This window comes from Triplophysa dalaica, chromosome 25 (assembly GCF_015846415.1).
Source record: "Triplophysa dalaica isolate WHDGS20190420 chromosome 25, ASM1584641v1, whole genome shotgun sequence".
Classification (NCBI taxonomy): domain Eukaryota; kingdom Metazoa; phylum Chordata; class Actinopteri; order Cypriniformes; family Nemacheilidae; genus Triplophysa; species Triplophysa dalaica.
Window position 1 is genome coordinate 12788948 of NC_079566.1, and position 20820 is coordinate 12809767.

Consider the following 20820-nt stretch of genomic DNA (forward strand, 5'->3'; position numbering starts at 1 on the left):
CCTGACCGTGACCCTGAACAACATCACACACACACATTCTAAAGACAGATTCATTATGAGCAGTGGGCTAAAAGGCTTATGGCAGGCCGGAGGACGCATCCACTGTCATACTGCTGAATAATAAATGTGTGTGTGTGTTCGTGTGTGTTTGTGTGTGTTTCTGCATGGAAGTGTGTGGAGATTTTAATATGAATGCAAGTAATTGATTGATGGGTGTCCCTTGAATTGCATGGTGTGAAATCGTTAATATATGGAAAAAGTTCAGTTCAACGTATACGTATGGCTATTAATGTACATATATATGTGACATTATTTTCTTAAATGCAAAAAATGTGAATTTAATACTAGGTCCGTGAATTGTGAAAACGATGTTTAAACGATTAAAATAAACATGTAAGTTAAATGGGAAGAGAATTGTTGCGTTGCATGCATTTATGTTATATAAAGCCAGTATTTGGTGACCTTTGATATTAGGAACACAATGTTACAAATAGTTAAATATATAGGGGCAATAAAAAATTACGTGGAAATACGTAAATTATTTTTTCTTCATTTTTTTTATCTCGACATATTGTAATGTATTTACGCCGAAAAACTATTACCATAGACCATAAATTGAAACTAAAATTTAAATATATCCCAAAATGAATAAAAGAAACGAGTCAAAGTTCTGAATGAATCGGTCCTTCGGCGCTCGTGCAGCTTGAGGCTCGTTTAATATTGATGTGTTTACACTGCATAATAAGCACAGTTTACCTGATAAAACCATACGTAAACAAACTACAGCAATATCCAAAAGCAGATTTATATTTCACAGTTTGAAAATCACGAGAAAATAATCCTACAGTCTTGCGTTTAGCGTGAAGCAAGTGTTTGATACGGGACATTGAAGGCGTCTGCTACCCCCTTGCGGTCGCATTCCGCCATTGCAGTTTCTTTTTCGCCGGGCGTTTTTCGCTCTTTGAGAAAAGACAGTGGAAAAGAGATGCGTGTGAAGAGAGCCAAGAACGAGAGTACGATATAAGCTGCTTGTTTTTTCCTTTTACTGATGAAGATTTTCCAGCCACCCCAGCACTTTCTAATGCTGACAAGAGCTGAGTCTCTTGTTCTTTCTCTCTTTGTCTCCTTCCTCTTTTAGCAAGACAACACATCAAACCATCTTTGACACGTGCCCACAATATCAAAAAAGCACATCTTTTTTTATATCCTTATAGTATAACTCTTTTACTTTTATTGTATGTTGATTTGCACACAGGGGATGTCAAAGGAAGTGTTGGGTTCAAAGCGGCGGTATTTGGGGGTGAAGAGAGGAGGCAGGTGGGTGGGTGGATGGTTAAATTAGGAGAGAGTGACTACATCATCTTTTAACACCTCTGTCTTATTCTGTCTTTCATCTACACATGGATTTTAGACGAACAGAGTTAGCCAAGAACTTGTCAGGCAAGAAGTTGACACCAAAGTCTTTTGATAAGTTCAGACTTGAATATTTAAATGACAGTGTGAATATTTGTTCCACAATTGTCCTTCATTCATCCGCGAGAACTGGGATTGCGAGGTGGACCGAAGTGTTTTGTGTACAGTGATGAACCCGAGTGACTCGGATAGTAAGATAGAAGGCTGGGGTTTATTTAGAAAATGGCGGCTATGGCGAAATGTCTGAATTCCAGGTAAGTCTGTGTCTGTCTCTCTGGCTTTTCTCCCCTCTAATGATCTCTCGAGAGGGGGCCGCAAGGTTAATTAGCTCTGCCTTCACTAACACACACTGCTAATGAGAGAACATCAAAACTAACTGGACTAGAGACAGAAGGACTGAAATGTCAGGAGCAACTCCTTAGAGGAATGCAAGAGATTGGAGTATGTGTGTGTGTATGAAATAGACAGTGTAGTCAATGTTTGCACATCCTTATGTTACTTCTCATAAACAGCAAGAATTTGATTAACAAAATATGCTTTTTTATGTTTATATTTACTTTTGCGTATATATTTTTAAGATGGTTGTGTTTGTATTTCCAATCATAAAGGGTGTTACCATCAGGGCAGTTTTTGTTGGTTTCTGCTGCGTCTGCATTTGCGCTAGGGCATAACTCCACATTGGACTGACAAAATCTGATAAAAAAATTATGAAGTTTTTTTTAAGGTTGGAATCACAAGCTTACAGCGTACTGTGTTGCAGTTTAATTTTTGTTTTTTTAATCATTTCGTTTTGTTGGCAATCAAACACCTGCTTACACCAAAAAAACTGCATTGCCTTTACCGCACTGAGGGACGTCCTTTTACTGTAATTCATAAAGCTTAATTTATGCCAGTCAGACACACTCATCTCCCACTAGATTTTGAGTTATTGCATAACATTTTGATTGAAATACAGCATTGTTTCCTCATGAAATCAAATGCGTAACATTCATAATTAAAAGTAAATAGCCTGAGTTACGAAATATTTCAAATGTAAGTTTAAAATAATGTAACTTATGCATTGTGTATAGTATAAGAAAATTACTTCAGTGCACTTTGTTTCACAGTTTTATTGTATTCGAAAGCTCTCAGGAACACTATTTCGACAGCTTTATGCCTGATAAAAAAGCCACTTTCCCAGAATCTCTCTTTCTCTCTCTCTCTCTCTCTCTCTCTTTCTCTCTCTCTCTCTCTCTCTCTCTCTCTCTCTCTCTTTCTGTGTGTGTGTGTGTGGGATACCACACGTTTGAACAGGAAATGTGATGACACTACACTGACTCACAGCACAGAGGTTTGTGGGTAATACTGATACACAATAGGTTGCATGTTACAAAACCTTTTATATCTTTCCAGCCAATAATTACAGTATCATCGGAACAATAGATCAAATAAAGATATCACAGTGTGTGGTCTGCATTTTAAAGGTTTGGATAAATTACTCATTTTTTTTGTGACCTATAAATACCAGCATCACTTATTACTGACACATTACTGTTGCGTTTGTGGGTAAATCTGCCTTAAAATGTACTTTTTCATTCTTTACAAAAAAAATTTGTAGTGAGGTGAGCTGAACTGTGTTGTGAAAGGTCTTTTTATTCTCAGGTGAAATGTAAAACTGAAAAAAAGAAAAAAAAACATTTTTTCCCTCTATAGTTTGTCAACGTAAATTATTCAAGTTAATATTATTATACATTTTACAAAAGATTTACTTAAATTGCATAACTGGTCCATAGAGTTTGTTTCAAGTACAGACTTTGTTCCTATCTTCTTAGCAAAATTCTTCTTTAAGGATTTAATTGTTTTTGCCACTATATTACAGGTTTTTCCAGGTCAGAGTACCCTATTAATTTCTGAAATATTTTAACATGAATATTTGGTTTTCTTTTATATAAACTGTAAGAGTGATGGGTGGTCTTTAGTCAGACATGAAGGAAGTGTGAGAAACTTTTATGTAACCAGTGTGTGTCGTACTCGCCTTTCAAGGCCTTTCATGGCTTTACACCTTTACCGACTATTCATTGATTTTTACACCGTGCTTGAAAACTACAGTTCACCTCACCGGTGGAAGCTTGTGATGAATCTTTTCTTTCATTTTAACTCATTTGACTATCAATATCAGTGAGTAATTTGTCTTAATTTAGTAACCGTCTCGAATGCGGTGGGTGGCGGAGGAGGGTTTCGTTTGCCTCAGTTGGAAAGAGGCATTGAATTGTGTTTGTCTTCTATGACTAAAGTAAGTGAAATTTGTGAACCACCAAAAATAGGGACATATAGAGTGAAGGAGTTATTCTCATTGATTGTTCAGAGGAGTCAAAGAGCAAAAACCGTTCCGGTGAGTCACAAATAAACAGAATCTGCGATACTTCATTTGCGACATATACCGCAATTTAATAACATGCATTATAGATTATTGAATTTCTTCTTCGCTATCAGGTTATTAAGTTGCTTGTGTGTTACCAATCTCTTGGACTGGTGTTTGTTTGTGGTTGTGTAGTGTAAGTTCAGTGAAAAGGTTTGCAAGTGATTTCTATTGATTTGAGCAAATTTTTGAAAAATGCAATAAATACAGTAAGTTGAGAGATTTATTTAAAATTTATACGTTTTGTTGAGGAAAAATGTAAATCATAAAAATAATAAATTTAAGCAGCTTAAGTCTCACTTTGGCAAAATTATACAAAATTTTTGCAATCGGATGTGCACTAAACTGTTGTGCAGATGTTTCATGGTTCATCAAAATAGTTATTAAATATCTGACTTTGTGTTCATATTTTAGCCACATGTTGTGACATTTTTTGGAAAAGTAGTATTTTTTATTGATTACCTTTTTTTATTTCATATCCATGCACTGAATATCATTTGAATAATATATCATTTAAGATTTTATGTTTTAATGCAGTATATGTGTATATTCATATGACCAAATTTGAGAAGACGAAAACTACATAGGCTAATCTATTTGTTTTTGGAAATGACGGTGTGAATGGTTTAAGGTGGCCATCAATTTCACGAGTAAGAAAAAGAAAAGCTGTTATCCCTCTGTGAAGTGCACATGCTCCCACAGGATGAAATCCTCTACCGTCTGCATTAACAGCTATTGGCGCTGCGTGTGTATCTATATGAATGATGCTGTGCGGGATGGGACCTGCTCCTGTGTTTCGGCTGCGCTGCGTGTGGCGCAGGTGCTGTATTAGGATGAAGAGAGTGTCAAACAGGACGAAAAGCACAATGAAATAGAAACATAAAGGACAAAGGAAAGACAGATAGAGCAATTGAATAGGATGCTGAATTCTGGTTGATGGTGAAATTGAATTTTGGGTTGAAGGTTCATTGAATAAACCCATGGCATGAATTTATTTTTCCTATTTTTCGACAGGATGTTGCATGACCAATATTTTTATTATTGTTGGCTATGGCTGAAATTTTGGATGAAACTGTAAAAAAACTGTAATTCTACAGAATGTTACTGTCAGTTTAATTTTAAATATGATGTAAAAACTGAGATTTTATGGAACTATTTTATACTACAGGAAAAGACTGCAAATTTACTAGAAAAACGTCAAAAACATGTAATTTTGTGTGATTTTTTTTCCTTTTACGGTATTTTTTTTGCGCCCCAGCTGTTGGATTTTTTATTGTTTTTTACTGGATTTTTTGACAGATATTTTTGGTAATATAATGTGTACGTTAAATGAAGACTATATATGTATTTATTTTATTATTTCATTTTTTCATTTGAGCACCAAACAATTACTTAAATGCAAAAAATAATATAGAGATATTCGAATTGTAAAACACGAGGAAACCAGCAATGCAAACTTTTAAATTTACCTAAATTATTTTTTATAGTTTGATATGTTATCTGTGAACTATGTAGCTAATAACATAAGGATGATTGATGTCTCCAGAACTTTTTGTGAGGCTGTTTCTTGCTCTATTTCTGCAGATATCAGGATGTCTAAAGCCGTAGTGGATGACAAGACAGGAGCTGAGCTTCTAGTGGACAGTACAGGTAAAAATGATTTTCTGTGCATGTGCATCCTCATCAACCTTAGCGTTTAACAACAATATCCACAGCGAATTTGCAAAGCATTAGTTTAGATGTAGAGATTGCATGTTTCCATCTGTGATCATGTGGGAGAGTTGTGTTGACCGTGTTTCATCGCCCCCTAACTGTGATTCACCAATATCTTCGATGCGTTTGTGTGTGTGTGATGAGATTTTGTTTTGTCACAGTTCTCACATTTTCCATTTTGTGTGAATCACACACACTGGCAGAACACTTTAGTCAGCAGGGCCCCCGTTCACACACCCCACACACAAACCAGCATAAAGTAACCCAGGTTAAACGCTCCATGGTATTCCAATAATGTGATGCCTCTGGCTAACCAGACCATGCTTTGTTGATGTAAGGGCCGGAGCCTGAGGCGGTACTCTGACCTGATGTGTGTATGTGTGTGTGTGTTTTACAGACTCTGAGAGGAACAGTCCAGAAGCCAGTGATCAGGTGTGTGAACTTCTACAAGTTTTTATGTCGGTGGTTTGATGTCAATCAACTGTTTTGATAAAAAAAAGAAAAACATAATTTTCCACTTAAAGGTGGTGTGTGTAATTTTTTGGAGGACCTATAGACAGAAATGCAATAAAATATACATAACCATGTCTTCAGAGGTTTATAAAGACCTTACTTAATGAAGCAATGTGTTTTTATTACCTTAGAATAAGCTATTTCAATGTACATTCACCGCAGGTCCCTTTAATTGGAAATCACCATTGTTTTTACAGTAGCCCTAAATGGACAAACTGCTACAGAGTGCGTTTCGTAAAAACACATTATCTCTTTCGCCAAAGAAGCGAAAACGTGACGACATCTTAGGCCTGTGAAAACATCGTAGTGCTTCAAACGGGAGTGGCGGAGTGAGCCGTTGGTTGCAATTCGCAACTTCACCATTAGATGCCGCTAAACTACATACAATGCACCGCTTCACTATATTATGATATTTTATTAGCTTTGCAGGCCGATACCCCACTCTTACGTTTTACTAAACTCTATGAGCTGTAAATGTGTATGTTTTGTTTGTGTTAATAATGATTTAATTAAAAAAAATTACAACGTGGTAATGATTAAAAATTGACATTTTAGAGAAGCAATGTTCAGCGGCACACAAGATAAATATTTTTGGTAAAAGTGGAGAAATAGAAGAGTGGATATATAAACATTAACTTTGATTTATCAAGTCGTTCTTGGTCTTTTTATACAGTTTGCAATTATTTGAAGCATTCTGTTTCAAATCATCAGGGCTTGTGATCTGAACATCTTGTTACTCTAAAACACAGATAATATCATAATTTCTTTCCTTTTGTTTCATTCAGACCCAGCCCATGAAAACAAGCCCTTTCTGTCTTTCTCCTGCCCCCAGCAACACAAAGGTGTGTTTGAAGGTTTAATCCGAATGATCTTTTTTGTCTGTATTCACTAACACAGATGTCTTCAGGTTATGTACGCTTAGATGGTAATATGCAAATAAGACTTCGTTGGTGTCATCCGCATTCCAAGATAGCTGTTAGATAAGGTAGAGAGAGAGCTAACAGGTAATCAAAGAAAGATTGAGCAATCAGAAGTAAGGGAGGGACTGATAAATGAGAGCCGGTTAGTTGCATTAGTTCAGACACTCTTGTTACGTGTGCTGGACCGATATTCACTGCATTACAAGTTAAACTGCTGCTCTCCGTCTGAAGCCGTGAGTACACAGGGTTTATTTATAAATATGCACTTATTGTGTATTAATTTAGTCCTAATTTTCATACTCGTTTGCTTAAAGTACTAAATGAATTAGTATCTTAATTATTATTTAATTATTTTAATGCTGATCTGTGTTTTTGAAATCAAAATTTTGTGGTCATGCATACAGTTTATTTATTCTCGTTTTTATTTTATGTTTGAATTTTAAATGAGATTTTATAATTATATGATTTACAAGTAAAGCTGTGATGATCCATGTGTTCTGTTGTTTGTGTGTTTGTTTAAAGCAAAAACATATTGTTTATTTACATTATGTGTTGAATAGGTTTAAACCGAAGATCAGCGTGTTCTCTATTGTTTGTGTATTTATGTGTTAATATGTGTGTGTATGTTTAGACTAAAGCAGAGGAAGCTGCTGAGATGGCCAGTGTTCACGGTCCTCCACCTCCACCAGCTCAGCCGGCTCTACAACACACACAACTCATGCTGGCAGGGAGTCAGCTTGCAGGAGTATGTACACACACACACACACACACACACCACAAACATATAAGGCATGTGGGAAAAATACAGGTACATCAGGTACGTGCCGACTGTGATCATTAATGATTTTCAGTGTTCATCTCATGCTGCCTTTCTCTTCTAGTGAACCAAATAAGTGTAGTCATAATTTAATTTAATTTGCTACACAATATTTCAGCAGAAAGCTTTCGTTGTTTTAAAAACAAAATGCTCATGGATGTTTTTCTTGCTATCCCTCTCTGTTTCACCCTGTACATGTGACTGCTTTCGGTTGATGTGTTTCTTAATATTTCGCTATGCTTTTAATGCCGTAGGGTTTCTATAAACTGTCCTGAATGCTTGACAACTGAGATGCCTTTAAGCCCCTTTGCTGCTCGGTGACGCTGGTCTTTATCTCTTCTCTCTATTCTTCGCTCCTCTTCCTCTCTTCAGCTGGCCGCTCTGCTCCCTGCTCACCAGCAGCTGTTGTTGCAGCAGGCTCAGGCCCAGCTGTTTGCTGCGGCCGTGCAGCAGTCCAACGCAGCGCATGCCGCCCACGCAGCTGCGGCAGCCAATCAGGAGCAGCAGACGCAACAGCAGCAGGCCAATCAGGCAGCCGCACAAGCCCAGAACCAAGCCAAAGCCGAGCAAACTCCTCCTCCACTAGCTCTATCGCAGCCTATCCAGCTCACTGCCCAGGTACAGCTGCCAATCCGGGGGTGCGGTTATAGTTTTGAAAGTGCAGTTTTGATTGGACGCCCTCTAACTGTATCGCTGATGAAATGTAGGGCTTGCAAGTCGCCAAATATGTCAAATGAATTAATACGCTTTTCTATTTTTGCTGTATCTTTTTTTTCACTTCTCATCCTCACATCGGTCTTGTTCTCTCTATTTGAAGGACATCCAGCAGTTGTTGCAGTTACAGCAGTTGGTTCTAATGCCCGGTCACCATCTTCAGTCTCCTGCTCAGTTCCTGTTGCCTCAGGCTCAGCAGGGCCAGCAGGGTAAAACACCATCCAAATATGCTTTATGTTGTCATATGGTCAGCAGTCTACACTGAGTGTATGCTAGTGTTACTCCTATTTTATATAATAGCTAATCCTTCCACTCCTACAGACCTCTTTGAAAAACGGAAACAACGCTGGTCCTGAAGAACTTCCTGTTTCAGTTTTTTACGTTTGAACAAAATACAACTACCACACCATTTACAAAGAATGAAAACGTTAAACAAATAATTAGACATATTTCTATATGTAAGATTAAATCAATAAAAAATGAAACTGGAAGTGCTATAAGACCAAAGTTTGCATCTTGCGAAATGGTCTAGAACAAGACTATGAAATTAAATTTATGCTTTATACTATACTATTATATCATATCATATTTAAAATGTTTTATATCATTTTACACCCTCACAAACACATACAGTAAATAAATAAACACAAAAACAAATTATGCATATTTATAATGAAATCAAATCCGTGCATGACTAACCATTTCATGAGTGATTTATAAATCCCTTTTTTTATTACACATATTTTTCACATATTTACACACACACAACGGCTTGGGGTGATGCAATAGTGTCTCTTGTAGTGGTCAATGTGCTACGATGCCATTAAAAATGCTTATGCAAGAATAGCCTTATTGGATTGCTGTCCACTGAAGTGCCCTCTGTGCATGAAAGGGTTCAAACATAATATAATAATTAGTAGATACGATATAACTATATATATGTTATGTATATACATATAGTAGAATTATTTATAATTATAACCATTTGCTCACTCTCACAGGTTTGCTTTCGACACAAAATCTGATTTCACTACCTCAGCAAAGCCCAGGGAGTCTGTTGAACCCCCAACCCAGGCTGGGGCTCCAAGCACAGGTAAACAACGGAGACACTTTGGATATTTTGAACAGCGTTGTAAAGATTACAAACATGCGTTGCAAATTTTCATTCTACATAGTGCATATTATTCATTTCCTGTTCCTCAAAATAGCATGTGAATTAAATGCACTGAAGATTGATCCAAACATACAACACGATCTGATGTACAGCACAATTTTTGTTCTAGCAATAAAGAAACTGCATAACATACACTGGTACATTACAGCTGAATGTTATTCTGAACACACACACTCTAAATGACATTTTCGAGAAAAGCTTTGAAAAGTAATTTGATGATAAATTCTGCAGCACGCTGTCGATTACCGTAGGAATTTAACACTTCTCTCGCAGTTTTAAAGAATCACAGAGAGAGAATATTTAGAAATATGTATGAAATGGCAGTGTGGTCTGAACTTCACACGTGTTTGAGAAAGTAGTCTGTTTTCCCAATTTGTGCTGTAGTATCATCTTGACGACAGACTGTGGTCATTGCAGAGGGAGAAGAGCGTGGAGAGCGTTGTGAGCACCGCCCCGTCCTCAGCACCGCCCCTGACCTCCGTTGCTGCGGTGACGCCACATCCCGAGGAGCCCAGCGATTTAGAGGAGCTCGAACAGTTTGCTCGAACCTTCAAACAGAGGCGAATAAAACTGGGTTTCACACAGGTTTGTTTGCTTAAAGTAGCCTCTATCTTCTGTGTCTTTTATACAACTTAATATATAGAAAGAAAATGAAATGGAAACTTTGTTCAAACGTTTTTTAAGTTTTCAGTAAGATTGTATATATTAACAATGAATAAATGTTGTAGTTAACACAAACTATCAACGATCAAACTTTGTTTTTTATTATTTATTGTTTTGTTAATGGTTGAATGCCATCCAAAACATTAATTTAATAACACTATTTATATATAAAGATTATTTAACATTTATAAATATAGAAAAATGTTAACATATGTAATGCATTATTTAATGTTAAAGTCCCAGTGAAATAAAAAAAAATGCTTATTTTTTCATGAAATATAGCAGCGTTTATTATAAATAGCTTATCAATGTCTTTCTCTTTAAAAAAAATGTGTGCCCTCATAACCTTTAGTTCAAATCTGAAAAAGCACTTCCTTCCTGTAATGACTATTCATCTTAAATGTCATATTAGATGGCTTGGGCGGAGCATCTGTTAACTCCTCCCCTTCAATCGCCTGGCGCTTCCATTTCAAAATGCAATGGCTGTTTTTATACATAAAATCGCAGGGAAAGATGAAAGCCACGCCCACTATTTTTCTAAGTAGAAATTCCTTTTCACTCGGTAATGTGTCAAAACACAGAAGCTAAACGTTCGCAACTTCCAAGTTCACAGGGACTTTAATATACACAAGCTTATTGTACGCTTGTTCTTAATTTTATCAACTTGTTTTAAATAAATGTTGAACAGAATAACTCTCGCAAAATTTTATCTTGATTGCTAAACAACTTTTTTTCAGCAAAAGAAATAGGCCTTGATAAAGAGTCAAAATAAATGATGATCTTAATGAATGCTAAAGTAATCCTGCTCCATGTCCTCATGTAGGGGGATGTCGGCATGGCCATGGGTAAACTGTACGGCAATGATTTCAGTCAGACCACCATCTCGCGCTTCGAGGCTCTCAACCTGAGCTTCAAGAACATGTGCAAACTCAAACCCCTGTTGGAGAAATGGCTGGGCGACGCAGGTGTGTGTTCAAGCGTACGACTATATGTGATCCTTGTTTCATTTGCAATCGTTCTCGAGTAAGGTTACTTGATTGTTTTATAGAAAACATGGCGATAGACAACATGCTGCCGAGTCCCAGTTCGCTGTCCTCACCTCTGATGGGCTTTGAAGGGATGCCTGGGCGACGCAGAAAGAAACGCACCAGCATCGAGACCAACGTCCGCATTGCCCTGGAGCGCAACTTTATCTCGGTTAGAAACACACGACACAAGATTTACATTTATTTGTACGAACATTGTTCATAGGTACTTATTTGAGTCTTTATGATTATTGCACACAGCACAGCGCGGCTTTAGGATTGACCTCTGTTTTGCTGTATCATGAAAAAATATATTGCTTGTTTTTTGAAAATGCTGAGGTTGTTTTTTTCTCTCTGGGGGAATGGCGGTCTATCAACGAACTCATTTATTGCAATATTATGTCACCATATTAAACGCCATATCTCTGGCTCTGTTGTAGCGTTGTTACTTAAGTATATAAGTATAGTATAGCAGCGTAGACCAATAAATACATAACAGTAAATTTGGTAAGTAATTATTTAAGTCTGTGATTTATTGACCGTCAACCAATTTTGAAAATGCTGTCTTTGCATGCCTGGCACTTCTAAGAGATGCAATTATTTCGTGCATCAACATGAAAGTGGTTCGGACTGCAGGTATTTATCACATTTCGCCTCTCCACAGAACCAGAAGCCTACCTCTGAAGAAATCCTTCTTATGGCCGAGCATCTCAGCATGGAGAAAGAGGTCATCCGCGTCTGGTTCTGTAACCGACGGCAGAAAGAGAAGCGCATCAACCCCTCTAGCGCCACGCCTCCGCTGCCCAGCCAGCCCCCTGCACCCACGCACAAAACCCCCTGCTACAGCCCGCACATGGTACACACTCCTACACCATTAGCTGTCGATTCAGGCCAAAGCCTTTACAGTAGACGGCTGGCATTGAAATGACGTTTGTAGAAAGCGATAAGAGAATGGATGCTTGATGTGATTTACAAGAAGGCATGTCTGGTCATGAAGCGTTTGAATAATGTTAAAGATTGTATCTTTGAAATGTGAAAAAAGTTGTAATAAACAAAACCATGCTCTTTAATGTTTTGAATTCAGGTGATTTCTACTTATGTCTTTTCTCCTTTTTATCTTTTAGATGACCAGTCAAGGACTAGTCCAGGCTGCCACCAGCCTCAGCACAACGGGTGAGATTCCTACCTCACGTTGTACCTGCTTGTGTATTTCTTATTGTTTTATTTGTGGTTATTAGGACATACACTGACTTTCTCTTCATATGTAGCCATCAGTCCCACAGCATCCTTGGCCTGCCCTGTCAATGCCAGTGGACATGCAGCAATGAGCTCCGCCCCTTCCTCTGTGACCCCGCCTCCTCTCAGCACAGTCAGCCCCTCTCCACGCAATCTCAGCAGCCCTGGTCTGAACGTAGGGTAAGAACATGTTCTTATTAAAAACTTTATTTACTTAGGATTTACATTTTTAACTAAGGCTGGAACCAAAGTTATAACGCTAATACCAAAGAGAGAGAGAGTTCTGCCAAAAGAAGTCCAAAACGCTGGAGAATCCAGTGATTCATGGAGCCTTCAGAAAGTTCCAGGAAGTTATGTTTTCTCTTTAAATGCTTTATTTGGTTCATGAGTTTACCTCAGTTGGTCTGTTTAGTCGCAGCTCCATGCGTGACTAGTAATTTCCGGAAACTATTGAGAGCCTTCATGAGCCGCCATTGCTGTGAAAAAACTGTTCCATTGGAATCGACGGAGTTGACGCAACTCTCTCTCTCAATGGCTCTGATTATGACTAAACATTCAAGACTAGAATGACACATTTACTGTATTTGTATATTTGTGTTGCTTTCGCTTTGCCACTTGCTAAAGTTAATACAGACAGCATGCTGAATTTCTTTGTCTTTTTCTTAATTCTTTCGAACACACGAAACAATCACAATAAGGGCACGCCACACTTGTATTGTCACTAAACCGCTTGCTTCTCTCTGCATGTGTGAATGGCGTGTGTCTGTCGGCACGTGTAAATGGCACTCGACACGTTACAGGAACACTATGATGGGTGTAAGCACAGGAATGAACCAGGCTCTCATCAGCAACAATACTCTGGCCACAATGCAAGGTTTGTCAAAGAGACAGGAAAAGAAAAAGAGGAAGTAGCTGAGATGCAGAGGCACCATTTGGGGGTTTCCTCAGATACATGTTTACAGAACACTCTGTAATATATTTAGGCAACATATTTTAGCTCCTATGAACTGTCAACGCTTTCTCCAATGAATCTATTATAAGGGAAAGGCTGCAGCGCCTCACTTGGCTTTCAATTTTGACAGTGTGAACAAGAAAATTCGGGAAGACAAGAATGACACACTGAATGGAGGCAACTTAAAGTGGTTTAATTGGGGATATTGATAATAGTAAATTAAGGGGTGGAGAAGAAATATAAATGAGTATAAATACAACTTTATCAATCAAAGGCTTTCACTATTATAGTGATTTATTTTAGGGCTGTCAAACATTTAATCGCAACTAATCGTATGCAAAATAAAAGTTTTTGTTTACATAATGTGTGTGTACTGTATAACAATTATTTATATTTAAATACACACACATGTATGTATATATTTATGAAAAATGATATATTTAATAATAAATACTTATAATTATATGAATTATATAAATTATATATCAGTTTAAAAATGTGTATACACATGTAAATATTTCCTAAATATATTAATGTATATGTGTATTTAGATATATTTATATACGCAGTACACATACATATATTATGTCAACAAAATTGTTATTTTGCATTCGATTAGTCGCGATTAATTGTTTGACTATTTCTTTATTAAGTATAGTGATTCATTAGTGTTTTATAGTGATGCAGTTTAGAGCAGATCACAGGACTAAAATACCCTCACCACAAATTCATCACATCCTCATCCTCAATGCGTCCATACGTGTGTGTGTGCTTATGTTTGTGTGTAAGAGGAATGGTTTGTGAGTCGTTTCCTGTCTTATTCCAAAGCTCCTTTCATCTCCTTTCATCTCATTGCCTTACAGTCAAAATGATGTTCTTTACTAAAGCATGTTTCCTGTCTTATTGTGCATGAACCATCATGAAACATGATGATGATAGATTAAAAAACAAACAAAGCATTACAGTCAGAATACATGAAACTGTTGTAACTTAACCTTTTAAAAGTAATTTCATGTTGACTTGAAACTCATTTCATCGTCATCTTCATTACGTCACTTTTAGATGTGGACACGTAAACTGCATCTACTAATTTGCTCTTTTCATATATATCTTCACAGCCCTAGCTGCCAGTGGTGGTCAGATTCCCCTTTCTGCTCTTGACGGCAGCAGCCAGATGTTCCTGGGTGGAGCCGGAGGTCCAGGAGCTGGACTTCGCCAATCCCTCTTCCTAAACCGCCCCACTTTGCTGCCTCTGGCGACGGGTATGGGCATGGGGCTGGTTAGCAACCCCAGGGCTTCTCCGCACCCCGGAGGCAGCGGCGAGAGCCCAGACTCATGCTCCATGTCCCCCTGCTCAAGCCCCGCCTCCTTCTGCTCATTAGGCGACGGTTCGCCGCCCCATCTGGGCGGAGCTATGACCGAGTGACGCCTACGACCTGCTGGACTTGAGGGGAGTCAGAGGGGCGGAAGAAACACGAAAAACAAAACTCGCCTTTTCAACCAAAGCCATCTCTCACTTCCCTCCATTGCTCTCCTTTGCTCGCTCTCTCATCAAGTCTTTTAATGCCAAAAATACAGTCAGTTGGAGGGAGAAACGAGCAGAAGAGAATGGGGATAAGGAGAGAATAGGACGATGGGTGGTCTGTTTAAACCAAAAAAAAAATCTTTACACCGTGGAGAGGTGGCTACACTGAGCTACTGCGAGAATGTACATTTATTCCTTTCTGAATGGAAAACGACTAACTTACATGAACTGATACAATTGAGGGCAGGGTCAAGAGCCAAAAAAACCTTCATGGTGGAATAAGGAAACAACAACAAAGAAAAAAAACGGGTGGCAAAGAATGGAACAAAGAAAGGACATCTGACAAGTGTCACTGGATGGTAGAAGGAGAAACCAAAAAATAAATAAACACAGAAGAAGAAGGGAGAGACTCACAAAGACAAAAAATGACAAAAATGCCAAAATTGCCAAATACCAAAAACCAAAACCAAAAATCGGAGAGAAAAGCTTTACCTAAGACTTTGAAACCTGACTTGTCCAGGATCAGATTAACTCTACACAACACCAAAAACGTCCTTTACATTTACTTCCCACACACTCCATATTATTTATGATGGCCTGTCAATTTTTTTGTTTTTTCTTTTAAACTGTTTGTAAATGTCTTTCTCAATCTACCTCTGCTCATTCTTTTTCATTCCATTATCACTGACGATTAATATTCTTCATTATTTCTCCGTCAACCTCATGTAATCCGATAACAAGAGTTTGGAGGGAGTTTTGAAATACCTCCCATATCTGGATTTTAACAGCCATTGCTCAACCCAAAACACACACTTTACACGCACACCCATACACTGTAACTGTGAGACAGGTCACTGATTTTCCTCCACCCTTTCTGTCATTGGCCATTTCATTTCTGCATCCGTTCAGAACTCATCCATGCCTCAAACTTTGACTCACTTTCTTGGATACCAAAGCATTTGTCTGACCTTTTGCGTCAGCGGAAAAGTGCTCAGACGACGAGACCTCAAACGTGTCGAAACCAAACGACGTACGATGTTAACATTAAAATCCCCTTAGCCCCCAAAACCCCTGCCCTCCATCTTCTCTGAAGCCCTGTGCCTCTGAAACACAGGATCAAAATGACGGACGAGCGAAACCAACGTCAGGCCTGAGGAGCAGAAACTGGGGAAACCACAACCGTGATGCAGAGGGGATCCTTTAATCCGGGACGTGTGATGTCGCCGTTGTCGCTTTTTTTTCCGACACCAAAAATGAAACCAAAACCAATGGACAAGCCAACTTTACTTAGTTGAATGGAGCAAAATGAAACCAAATACTAGGAGCGGACGTAGAGGAGGTGAAGCAAGATGGAATCTTGTCAGTCTCAGACTGAGATCGATGTGATGTTGAAGCGAGAAAGCTGGACGTGGCTCGGACTCGGAGATGGTTCCATCATCTCCTCCCTCCTTTCTGTTCGATGCTTTCAGTCTCCTTCCTGGACGGGAGAATCTCTATAAACCTCATCGAACTGAACTTCAGTATATATAAATATATATATATTGCTTTTTCTCTTGGTCTGTCTGTTTATGCTGTATGACCTTGTCTCATTCCTTTATATTTTTGGGATAATGGGGTAATGTATTGCCTATTTTCATATTTCGTGTGTTTCGTCATTTTGACTTTGTCGTGCTGGGGAGTTTCCCCTCATCAGGCGGTTTGAAACAATACTGTGAAAATGTAGCTTCCAAGTTTTGCTTCGATTGAGAATGTGATAAGCCAAAAGTGAAAAATACCAAAAGCGAACCGCGTTTCTTTTGACACACACGATAAAACCAAATATCAACCTAACCAATGCACAAGGGTGGAGAAAGACAGTCGGACTGTTGTATTGGTGCTAGGTCTCTTTGAGGGAACAAAGATTTGTGTGCGAATGTTACGTGCGTGTGTGTGAATGTTTGAGCGCGTGACCGCGGAAGCTCATGTCCAGCATGGAAACCAAACCGACAAATGAAGCCAACGTAACATTCGTTCAGCGTGAAACTGTCTTCGACCGCGTGATCTTAGACGTACAAAAACACGGGACGAGTGACACCAATAAGAAATGTAGTGGGGTGTTGGGGTGGGATGGGGCTTTCAAATCAACTGAGATTCCAGTTGACGTCTCACTTCTAGAGGGAATGTACCTGTTAGTGCTTTGATAGATTTTGTAGGAAAAAAATCTATGTTCAACTGCTTATTATTGCTAATGTAAAAAAAAGGCTGTGATGAAAAATAGTCCTTATGAAATGTTAATGATGACTTGATTTTAGACCAAAAGCTTTAAACTGTCTCTCTTTGAATTTTTTTCCCTCAAAAATGTGTATTTATTGTGCGAGGGGAGGGTGTGTCGATGATTTATATGTTACCAGCTCTTCATCTTATTTATTGGCTTATTTATGTATTTATAATGCTTTAATTTATCGATTTGATCTTTTTCAACTTCGTGAAACCAAACTGGGGAAATGCGGGGTGGTTTGAACCACAAAACATGGTTAAGACGTGCTAATAGAGTACATTTGGTTTATGTAGCGTATGATTTCGTCCACTGCTTCTGACCAAACAGAGAATCGAAACGAGATGTTTGAAAACTACCTCTCTCGGTTCTCAATGTGAGTTATAGTCGTGCATAGCCTAGAGAAAACCTAACAGGTTTCGGAAGAAATGCAACGCCCAACATTTTCCGCCTCGGGCAAGTCACGGGTCGATGTTAAACATGACTCGACGTCCACACTCTTGTTCCAACTCTTTGTTTTAGGTTGTTTGTGTCACGTTTTTACGACGAGTTGGATGAGGGAAAAAGAGTGAGAGAGATACGCTTCTGCATATACCTCATGTCTGATTAGAAATGCCAAATAGATGGGAAAAAAGCTTTAAGAATTTGAAAAAAGGAGAGCAGAGGAGATGTTGCTCAGGAGAGGGTCTTATAAGAGTCTTTTGCGTGAGTATAAGGGTTCACAGAATTTCCCCAGATGATCTTTTCGAAATCCACTTCAACTATCTGACCCACTAGCTCCATATTCAGCAACATTTATGTGTCCTATTTTGGAGACAGGTGGCTTTTTTACACACCTTTTATCCGTTCTAAAAGTTCGCATCTCTCATATTTTTGTAAATATCTTGTTGCGTTTGAGTGTGTCTGGCTCTGCTGTATGAGGGCCCTGAATGAAACCAAAGTTAAACCTCTACTGTCGGACCTCTTATTAGACACACTTAAATGCATGGACATTTTTGTAGACATGCAAGACAAAGTTGTTTGCTAGTTACATCGGAAATGTCCCCAAACGTATCAAAAACAATATTGTTGTAGTGCAGTATGTTCTGTTGGTATACATTGTACAACATTTGCCATATCGGGGATAAACCTACTATGATCGTACAGTTTGCCGAATTTTCTAATTTATCAGTATTGATCGTACTTGATCGACATAGAACTTCATATCAAATCGATTTGCATTCTTTCTATTATTTCTTTTGATTTGCCTCCTACCAATACAGCTTAAATCCAAAGGTAAATGATTAGGTCAGCAAAGATTTAAATGCTAAAACCTCAAGAGTTTAAACCAAAGAGTTCCACCGCAACTTTTTACATGTTGTCAAATGACATGCAGATCTTATTCCTTTTGTTTTCCAGAAAAAAATACTGTTCTTTTAGACATTCGATGTTGTTGATGATGATGATGATTTCATGATGACGGTCACTTTTGACTCTGTAACTTTTTCTTCTCTGTCTTTGTGTCTCACTCTTACCTCAGAAGCTCTCCATGGGATTCGTAATCCGCTTTGGATTTTGATCTGGATTCTGTTCAGAACTGTTGAACTGTCTCTTACTCATCGCTCTCTGTGTGCCTGTTGTATGGGGTGGGAACGGGGTGGGGAATGAAGGGAGGGGGCAAACAGCCAATAAGTGTTAGGATTAAAGTGCAACTTTAGACCAAAATTGTGTGTGCGTCTGGTTCTGTTTTTTTCCGAGATTCCTGCATTACACATGTTCCTTGACTAGAGCAAGTTGGGTTAAAGTCACATTTTCAATCCTCCAAATGAAGTCATTTTGCAGTGCTAAGCACACAGTAATTATGAATGTTCACATGCTTTGTTAGTTTCGTAATTTTGCGAGAAACGATTTCAAATGTCAAACAAGTGATGACAGATGTGTGAACACAGCAATTTAAATGATTTAAAAGTTACATCGGTTACATTTCAATTTTTGTATTTATTATTGGCTAAAAGAAATGTTTATGAAAGGAAACTTTAATGTCACACTAGTTACGCAATGGAAATCCAGGTCCTTTGGAGTGAAAAACATTAGGGATGAGAATGCAAGGAATTTTCAAACTTTGTGCATAACAAACTGACAACTACTCGAGCTTGAATCGCTCTCTTGAAAGCAAGTTATGATGTGTTTTGAAAAGCCGGTCAAGCACCACTTTCTTGAATTAACACAGTGTCTTGACCCCTTTACTAAATGACGTCATCTTGGTGACCATTCTAAACATGTGACGCATACATTTTTGGAGGGTTAAAATCCCTAACAGCGTATTTACCTTTTGCCTTCCATTGGCGGTGGTACAGTCCAAGTTTTATATAGCAGTACCATACTGTGATATACTGTATACTACGGAATAAATAATAACCCTATTTACACATTATAAATCTATACATTCCACTTTTCATAACTGTAAAAAATGTTTGCCAGTAACTCTTTTTTACTTTAATATTTAAAATGATAAATTAAAATCAAATTTGATTTTATTAAAAAAAACAATCACAGTAAATTTACATTAAGGGATTTGGCAGACGCTTTTATCCAAAGCGACTTACATTGCTTTATCCTATACATTTTACATAGGTATTTGCAATCCCCTGGGATCGAACCCACAACCAAATGCTCTTACCACTGAGCTACAGGAAAGTAAATGAATTAAAAAAAACTAATTTTACAGTGTATATGATGTATGCATATCTCAAATACATAGTAGGCCTACATATCCAAGACAACCTATGGCATAATACTGTTTTCGTTGTAAAACTTCACATGAAAATAGTCCTACTAAACAATTCACCTGCCACTACATCCAAATAGACCTTTTAAATATTTCTATACTGTTCTGTGAAATAGAAATTGCTAAGCAAGCAGATTTATTTACAAAGCACATTTCATACAGTGCGTATGCTATTCATATGCTACAGTACGGTTTCACAGACACGGCTTATGTAAGGCCTTAGTTGAATTAAGATATTTATGTGGCTTTTATGAAAATGCCTGTGAAGAATATATTCCTGAGACAAAACAATGACACTGATATATTTTGAGATATTTCTGATATTTTCAGTTAAGACAGGTCACTCATTCCTTTTAGTCTGAGACCAGCCTTAAACCCTGCCTGTGAAACCGGGCCTAAGAGTTTTAAACAGGAATGATTTAACAGAATAAAGGTGAAATATACATAATAAGTCAAAATGTCATTAAAGAGATAAGTTTTTTTTAACTATATAAGAAACAACAACACAAACAACTATACTTCTGAATTTACTGCGTTTTCTCAAGTAAAGCAGTCAAGTAAATTGTTGCAGGGAGATGCAACACTGAAGTTGACCAGCAGGTGTCCTCATCTGTCCGCGACCGGGTGCACGCGCGATTACGGCAAAACAATCACACCTGTAAAAGCAACAAGTGACTGCGGTGAGAATTCATGTAAATAACCTCTTGACTGTTAACTTCCCATTTCGTGACTGAAC

The 20820-nt window shown here is 38.0% G+C and overlaps 1 protein-coding gene across 6 annotated transcripts in view; it reads left to right on the top strand.

Annotated features, from left to right (window-relative positions):
* LOC130415925 (POU domain, class 2, transcription factor 2) overlaps window positions 1-18925 on the top strand; it is a 53166-nt gene extending 34241 nt beyond the window's left edge. For 3 of the 6 annotated variants that reach the window (XM_056741935.1, XM_056741938.1, XM_056741936.1), the window contains 15 exons: window positions 5396-5461; window positions 5922-5956; window positions 6823-6879; window positions 7589-7702; window positions 8147-8392; window positions 8592-8697; window positions 9490-9581; window positions 10047-10247; window positions 11149-11290; window positions 11374-11522; window positions 12015-12206; window positions 12475-12523; window positions 12619-12766; window positions 13387-13460; window positions 14657-18925. In XM_056741935.1, the coding sequence (XP_056597913.1) occupies window positions 5396-5461; window positions 5922-5956; window positions 6823-6879; window positions 7589-7702; window positions 8147-8392; window positions 8592-8697; window positions 9490-9581; window positions 10047-10247; window positions 11149-11290; window positions 11374-11522; window positions 12015-12206; window positions 12475-12523; window positions 12619-12766; window positions 13387-13460; window positions 14657-14964 (1979 nt within the window). In that variant the 3' untranslated portion in view covers window positions 14965-18925. Of the gene's footprint in view, window positions 1-1598; window positions 1668-5395; window positions 5462-5921; window positions 5957-6822; window positions 6880-7588; window positions 7703-8146; window positions 8393-8591; window positions 8698-9489; window positions 9582-10046; window positions 10248-11148; window positions 11291-11373; window positions 11523-12014; window positions 12207-12474; window positions 12524-12618; window positions 12767-13386; window positions 13461-14656 lie in introns of those variants that run through there. The other 3 variants (XM_056741939.1, XM_056741937.1, XM_056741940.1) reach the window with 3 other exon arrangements.
* The last annotated feature ends 1895 nt before the right edge of the window (window positions 18926-20820 follow it).